Source organism: Physcomitrium patens, chromosome 11, assembly GCF_059467195.1.
Source record: "Physcomitrium patens ecotype Gransden chromosome 11, ASM5946719v1, whole genome shotgun sequence".
NCBI classification, from domain to species: domain Eukaryota; kingdom Viridiplantae; phylum Streptophyta; class Bryopsida; order Funariales; family Funariaceae; genus Physcomitrium; species Physcomitrium patens.
Window position 1 is genome coordinate 13,813,805 of NC_143420.1, and position 7,219 is coordinate 13,821,023.

Consider the following 7,219-nt stretch of genomic DNA (forward strand, 5'->3'; position numbering starts at 1 on the left):
ACAGGTTTGAAGAGTCAAAGATTAGAGCAAAAAATTGTGATAGTGTGTAGAAGAAAGTTGTGTTGATAATGTGTTGAGAATGTTTAGAAAAACACAAGAGTAATAGTAAGTCATACACACACACAAGAGTAGTAATAAGTCATATACACAAGACGGTTTCTAAGGAGAGAGAGCTTTACACATAAAAATCTGTTCATCTAGTTGTGTCTCATATACAAGAAGAGAAAAGAGGAGAGGATAAATAGTACTTCTCCACTAGATTCTAAATATTGTAGCTATAGTATTTATTGTAGTTTACAGTAAATATTATGGAGAACGCCGGCTATATTTAATGATCTCAACAAAGACATAACTTTTTTCTGGATTTACCATAGATTCTATTGCCACAACAATTGGAGGGTGCGTATGGTTGCTTTGAGTTGAAATGCATAAGATAAAGTTAAAATTTGTATTGAGATTATTTGTTATGTTTATGGCATGGTGTGTGTCATGATTGATACGTTGCATACCTTTAATTTATCATTATTATTATTATTTGTTTGTGTTTGTTTTTGTGTTTTTGTATTTTTGTGTTTTTTGTGTTTTGTGTTTTTGTATTTTTGTGTTTTTTGTGTTTTGTGTTTTTTTGTGTTTTTTGTGTTTTTTTGTGTTTTTTTTTTTTTTTTTTTTTTTTGCAATAGAGAATAGGTCATTGTAGAAAAATGTTGTGGTTAACAATATTTCAATTTTTCTTTATAACTTTATTTAAAGAAAATTTTCAATCTTGTATACAAAAAAGGCACATAAACTTTTAAAGTCTATTCTATGCTTGGAATGCAATGCTTAATATCAAAATTACTAGAATTTTCATAAAGAAATGATAAATCAATCCATATGGCTTGTTCCCCTTCTCTTATTCCCAACCATCATCTTTGTTCTTGGTATTCCTAACCTTACAACTATTGGGAAACATGGAATAGCTAGGAATAGGGATGAAAGGTCAAAAGATGCAATGATGCTTAAGATAGAGTGGATCACTTTAGTAAAAATTTGGATTTCTTTACCATTCCCCTTTCTATATTGAGGTTGTATTATTGTGATGTGATTCACCAATGCACATCTAATTAGTGAACTAGGAAATTAATGATAATCATGATTCAACAAATACAATTGTGGTAAACAAAAATTGTACACTTTTGACAATTCATGCTATATATAGTTGTGCATTTGGGTATAAAAGAGGTGTCAATTTTTTTGGTTATATGTACAATAAACAACAATTACAAGAGTTACTGGAATCATAGTACCAATATATGAATTTTTTAATGGAGGGGTTGGGTTCATAATTCTGTGGAACTGTTTGTATGTTTTTTTCTGAATTTAACAGTTACTGCATGTGCATGTGTGCAAAACCTATTTTTTTCAAACCTTGGAATAGTTGTTCAATGGTCATGCCAAGTGTAATCACAAGCTTGTAATATAGTCCCTGCGTAACTAAAAAAATAAGAATAATTTATCACATACAGGACTTGGTGACATATCATATACATGTAAACATTATTACACGTAGAGAAATACTTTGGTTTCGTTATTTTTGTGATGTAACAGAAAATCCCAATTTCCCTGGATGACAACATCAACCGGAACGGAGATGGGCGAGGGCGGAGCGAGAAAAGGAGTTTGAGGGTGCAAGACCACACTCAGGAGGGGGGGGGGGAGTTGCACTATCTTCGTGAGTGGCAACATTGGTGTGTCGAACACGTGGCGTGCCGATGCCCGTGAAAGAGGCGGGGCCCATAACCACCCCGGACATTCGAAGCGCAGAGGCAGAAGACATGTCACGAACCCCTCGCCTAGCGTGTCGCTTGCCGTCCCTTGCCAGCCCGGAAATGGAATTCTTCTTCGTCTTCGTCGTCTTCGTCTTCTTCTTCGTGCGACGACGTTCCTGAGGCGTCGTCGCAGTGCCGCCGTCGCGAGGGCACCTCACACCGAGGCCGCTATCACAGCAGAGGGAGGGGACTCTCAAATTGATGAGGAGGAGGTGGAGGTGGAGTCTGAGACGGAGCGTGAATGTAGCGTACTAATATTGGCTATGGAGCCCTTGAGTTTGTCCACCATGGATGCGAAATCAAGAGGAAGTCGCGACAGGAGCCAGTAGAGGGAGAGGGAGGGAGACGCGGGGATCGAGTGCTTCAACGGCGGTCTTGGACGCGGTTGGAGAGAGCCGTTGGAACAGGCGGATTTTATGGCATCCACCATGACTGTCTCCACCGCTGCGCCCCCTCCATCGCCGTCGCCAACGCGGTAGCCATCCTCCTGCGTGACCACCACGAGCCCGCCTCGGAGATTTTGGATAGTCCCGATTTTAGTGCTGCAGGGGGGGGGGGGGTTGCTGCTGAGCACCACTCAAGGTGTATGTACGTTTTTTGTGGTCTGCGTTGTCAACGAGGCGGAGAGGCACTCTTCGAAAGTGCTCCTCCTGCACCTTTTCTAATTTTATTTTAACTTCTTTTCTCCTCCCTCCCTACTCGTGTCGATTCTTGTACTTGTGGAGTCGGTGAGAGGGATAGTGTCGGTTGCGAAGGGTCGAGGAAACCTTTGCTGGTGACGGCGAGTGCATGACATCAATAACTTCACTGCACTTGCGTGCAGCATCATCCTTAACCGTGGCCTTGATTCTACGCCCCTGTATGTGACAGAGTTTGTGTGACTTCAAGCACTTTCTGTGAACCACGAGTGTTGCTTATCTCCCGCTCTTGCGTGGAGATGGGGATTCTGATCGTTGAACAAGTTAGCATTCAGGCATGAGTGGCGTATGAGAAATAAGGGTTTGATTTGGTGAATATTTGTCCTCTGGCTATTTTATATAGGCAATGGCTGCACATTGTTGTGCACTGTCAGTGTAGGCAATGCGGTGTTCGTGTAGCTGATTACGGGACACTCCTCAGAATGTGTACATGTGGATCGGGTTTTCTCATTTGGGATGCAGGAATATCTGAACTTTACGGGCCTCCATCTGAGGCTAGTATTTGATAAGAGCCTAGAAGTTTACAGATTTCTTCGCTGGAATCTTAACCGCCCTGTTCCCGAGACCATTCAACATCCCGACTGGCAAGCAGTTTTTTTATTTTATTTATTTAGCGTGGCCTACAAGGAATGTAAATCGGTAGCGATTAGATGCTAAGATTTTGATAGAATCATACGATTTGTGTGAGAATTAGCGTTTGGTATCTACTCCACACCTTATATCACCATGGCTGAGGGGACTGGTATTTCTCCGCAGAGGAGATTCAAAGGCATGTATTCTGAGTGTGCAGCGCGCTTACGTTCTCGGGAATCCTTCAAGAAAGAAGCCAGTTTTCGGCACTATTGGTCCACCGTGCAATCTATTTCCCGAGCTATTTTAGTTTTAATTTGCGTGATTTTAGTCATTTGTGCTCTGGGATTCTCTTCGACATCCATTATTCTTAGAAACGCCAACGATTTTGGACGACAATGCTTGCCCAAGAGAGGAAATACGCCGGCATACTTTCAACTACTGAATTTCGCTATGGTGACATGTTCCGATGGATCGTCCACTATTCCTGGGAGATCTTTTGAGGGAGTGATGGAAATAGTTGCGCCAAACAAAGAGGCTTATGTGGAAAGGCATGGGTATGACTTTATCGATGCAAGCAGCTTGTTGGATTCTTCTCGACCTCCCAGCTGGAGCAAAATTTTGGCTGTCAAGGAGCACCTCTCCCAGTATGACTGGTTGTTTTGGAACGATGCGGTATGTTTCTTAGCGGGCAAATATCACCTCATGGAACGTGTGTTCAAAGTGCTATTCAGTACAATCATCCCTGCGGTTTCATCTTACAAATTTGCAATGTTTCTCAATCAATGCAACGGTGCATGTTTTGATTGGTGCAGGACTCTGCCGTGACAAATCCTGACATTAAGCTCGGGGACATTGTTTTCTCAGCCGTTGGTGATGTGAAGCCTGAAGAGATGCCCGACTTCATTGTGACTGAAGACGTAACCGGTGTCAATGCAGGTATATACCTACATGCTGCTCTACAACTTTGCATTTATGTATTGAGAGGTGAAATTTCTCGCGTTCCAGTACAGGCCCTTGCTTACTTCTCCTTTACTCTCTGTTCCCCATGTGCTGGTCGAGCTGGATTCATAATCGACGGTTTTCTATCTGGAGGCCGTAACCTGTCTATTCTGTGGTGTAGGAATGTTCTTCTTCCGAAACTCTGATTGGAGTCGAGAGTTCCTTGATCGTTGGTGGAATCAGACAGAGTTCATCCAACCTTTTGGTCAGTCGAAAAGTGGAGACAACACCGCTCTGAAGTACCTTCTCAATGTAATGGACAAGGGTGAATTTAGTCGTCATGTGCGAATCCCTGACATGCAGTGTCTCTTCAATTCAAATTTGTGGAGACCTTCGTGGCGTAGTTGTCATCGACTGGTCACGTTAACGAAAGCGGTTTGGCGAGGCAAGTTTTTGTTTCAAATTCCATTTAAAAAGAGATTGTGCAATTCGCCACTGGGTTATGGAATACAGCAGTATCCTGTCATTGGCTGTCTGCTCACCTATCTGTCTCTGGCGATAATTGCAGGCGTGTATGCACGAGGGGACTTTATGGTTCATCTAGCTGGCTTAAACGACAAATCCAGGTGGATGAGAAATGTTTTATTTGAAGCAGATTCATGGAGGAAGCAATTGAATTTGAATGAGAGAGTACAGACTGCGCATGGAATCTCGAGCTTTAGAAAAAAGCTTAGTTCTGCGCTTTCGGCGTAAACGAGGAAGGGTTTTACACTACATTATTCGTTGCGAATGCCGCTATTTCCGGGCAGGTCCAAGCGACAGATCCAGCGGGCGGGGGGTTGCAAGCATATTCCATGTCTCCAATTTTCCGTGGGTTGGCCACGAAGACGCAACTCTGTTGAAAGGGAAGGATATAGGGGGCCAACTCTCAGGTCCTGGGATGACTCAATTAGTACAGTAGAAGGCCTTTATCGAAGGACAAATTCTTTGGTGAAAATACATTTCAGGAGAACTTTTACTGGTTTTTTCAAGTTTCGTTTACTCGTGACTAGTCCCAATTATTTCGTGCGTGGCTTTCAGCTGCACTGTTCCCATCTGCATGACTCGACTCTCAAGTCGTTTTGCTGGTCAAAGATCGCTTAATCAAGGTTTATCAGATTTTATCTTTATGGTGAGAATTTGCTTATGCAATGGCTCAGATTAGCGTAGGAACAATTTGTTTTGAGTCTCACTTTTGTAAAACAGTCCACATCACTTAAAAGTCGATCAGCAGCATACATTGTATTTCCGTATACACACGCTTCAATAATTTGGACGCGTCCAAGGTGGTTATTTGCATCCGCTCTTTCTCCTTGCACGTTTATCTCCATTGCGCTAATGTAGTTTTTGTGTGGCTGTTACAGGAATCGCTGAAGTTGGTCAAATCCTTGTCACATCCTGGCTTAAGTAGGTACATTATAATGGCATAGATTTGCCGCAGGTTCTATAGGTGTGTGTAACATCGTTTGCGATAGCCAAATGCTCAAGTTTATACCATTTGTGATAGGGATTTTTTAAAAGTAAAAACAGGCTCAACAATGAGGGGCAACATTTATAGGTTCTATATCAACTCTTCCTTTCATGTGTGAATTTTGAATGCAGATTGCTCGTGCATTTGCTCTACTTTGTGGTTATTTCTTTGGATTGCCTGCTGATCTGCAACGCGTCTGGCCCTTGGAACTTGCACGAAAGCTACGAATTTTGTTTTTTAAAGAGGTGCTTAGCTATCAGCGTGGCCTGCATCACTGTACAGTTCCATGTACAACTCTCAGTGAGCACACTTATTACCTAGTTGAGATTCCCTTCATTGGAATCATGAAGTAATACGAATGTGTTAATTCATCATTGAAACGTGCAGTTATTTGTAACTTACACATGCTAGAACCATAGTATACTTGAATTAATGAACTAGTAACCATTTCCAGAAGAGTAAGGTGGAAGTGACCTCTGAGCAGTCTTCAGGTTTTGAATTGAACGATTCCTGGTTTTACAGAAATATCTTGACACCAGTTACGGCTTGAGACTCAAATGCGCCACATGTGACACTAGTGCACATCCTGCATCAAGTTGCATCGGCATCCGGGCCCCATCTCATTGGGTATGAATTCTACTTTTAAGGCCCACACTTGGGAACTGCAACTTTGTGTGACATCGCAACAACAACAATTCCCAGTAGGTGAACAGCTACCCCTGGTCTTTGATTCTGCTTTTATTCTTTCTCATGATTGTTCTCCAAAGGTAGATGTTTTTTGTGATCCTTAAATTTCTTTTTCCTGTTAAAGCATTAAAAAATATCTTTTCTCCTCTTTGAGCCAAAGCTCAGTAAAATGTTTTCACTTTAGGAACATCTTTTGATTATATTCCATCAGAGTTGTGAAACCTGAAATTATGATTATGGATGTTCTATTTAACCCAAGGTAATATGTTTATGTGGGGACACAGTTTCCAAGCAGCTATGGAGTTCTGTTCCCAGGAATGGGCAGAGAATCTGCAAGCTTCTGAAGCAGCAGTTCAGGAACTTTTCTATGGGCTTGGGCCAGCTTCCTGTATGGGGTGTGCTGGATTGGCAGCATTGATGTAAATCATGCAGGGTGGTAATTTGATGCCACTTGCAGAGACCTTTTTTTGCCTTTCTTCTGAGACTTGGAAATCTGGTGACTTGCTTGTGGGAAATTTGACCTGATTTTGAGCTTGTTTATGAATTTCTTTGGATCAAAAGGAATGTTGGGTTTTGGTATCCAATCATGGAAGAATACCTTTGGCATCAAATCTGGTGTTGTTTGTGTGCACCCAATGCATGCAGTTGGGTAAGTTTTTTCATGTACTATTTGAGGACCCATTGTTCATGCATGGAATCACAACCAGCTTTTGAACTAATGTGTGCCATCAAGCCATGTGGATATTATGCTTTTTTAAGTTTCATGAAATATGAAACACTAATTAATGCAACTGTCATATGTCATGGAATGAATGTACTAAAATGACATAGTTTTAGTCTTATTATATTGTACAGTTAGACAATAGCTGACTTAACTAAGTGACAATCTATGGTTGAATGTCCACATGGCTTGTTGGCACACATTACAAAGCACATGGTGCAAGATAGGATTTTTTGACCCAAACTAAGTTTGAAGTAATTTATGCCATTTACAAATGTTTTGA

At 41.6% G+C, this 7,219-nt stretch overlaps 2 protein-coding genes across 4 annotated transcripts; both read left to right on the forward strand.

Annotated features, from left to right (window-relative positions):
- The first annotated feature begins 2,047 nt into the window (after window positions 1–2,047).
- Window positions 2,048–5,184, forward strand: LOC141044360 (putative alpha-1,2-galactosyltransferase C1289.13c). Its single transcript, XM_073537426.2, has 4 exons — window positions 2,048–3,751; window positions 3,892–4,015; window positions 4,200–4,463; window positions 4,587–5,184. The coding sequence occupies exons 1-4, from the start codon at window positions 3,233–3,235 to the stop codon at window positions 4,769–4,771; spliced, it is 1,092 nt and encodes a 363-aa protein (XP_073393527.1). The 5' UTR covers window positions 2,048–3,232; the 3' UTR covers window positions 4,772–5,184.
- LOC112288965 (uncharacterized) lies at window positions 5,048–6,697 on the forward strand. 3 transcript variants are annotated; one of them, XM_024533769.3, is made up of 5 exons: window positions 5,048–5,189; window positions 5,422–5,468; window positions 5,660–5,828; window positions 6,051–6,233; window positions 6,500–6,697. In XM_024533769.3, the coding sequence occupies exons 1-4, from the start codon at window positions 5,118–5,120 to the stop codon at window positions 6,159–6,161; spliced, it is 399 nt and encodes a 132-aa protein (XP_024389537.2). In that variant the 5' UTR covers window positions 5,048–5,117; the 3' UTR covers window positions 6,162–6,233; window positions 6,500–6,697. The 3 variants fall into 3 exon arrangements, with proteins under 3 accessions (XP_024389537.2, XP_073393528.1, XP_073393529.1); XM_073537427.2 differs by having other exon boundaries at window positions 6,051–6,229; XM_073537428.2 differs by having other exon boundaries at window positions 5,660–5,816.
- Window positions 6,698–7,219: the final 522 nt, after the last annotated feature.

What these genes read in the sequence shown, in the direction of transcription:
- LOC141044360 (XM_073537426.2), top strand. Translation starts at nt 3,233, where the DNA reads ATGGCTGAGGGGACTGGTATTTCTCCGCAGAGGAGATTCAAAGGCATG. An exon ending in GGTTGTTTTGGAACGATGCG is followed by an intron (nt 3,752 to 3,891) that starts GTATGTTTCTTA and finishes TGATTGGTGCAG; the next exon opens with GACTCTGCCGTGACAAATCC. An exon ending in CGTAACCGGTGTCAATGCAG is followed by an intron (nt 4,016 to 4,199) that starts GTATATACCTAC and finishes TCTGTGGTGTAG; the next exon opens with GAATGTTCTTCTTCCGAAAC.
- LOC112288965 (XM_024533769.3), top strand. Translation starts at nt 5,118, where the DNA reads ATGACTCGACTCTCAAGTCGTTTTGCTGGTCAAAGATCGCTTAATCAA. An exon ending in TATCAGATTTTATCTTTATG is followed by an intron (nt 5,190 to 5,421) that starts GTGAGAATTTGC and finishes TGGCTGTTACAG; the next exon opens with GAATCGCTGAAGTTGGTCAA. An exon ending in AGTTCCATGTACAACTCTCA is followed by an intron (nt 5,829 to 6,050) that starts GTGAGCACACTT and finishes CTGGTTTTACAG; the next exon opens with AAATATCTTGACACCAGTTA.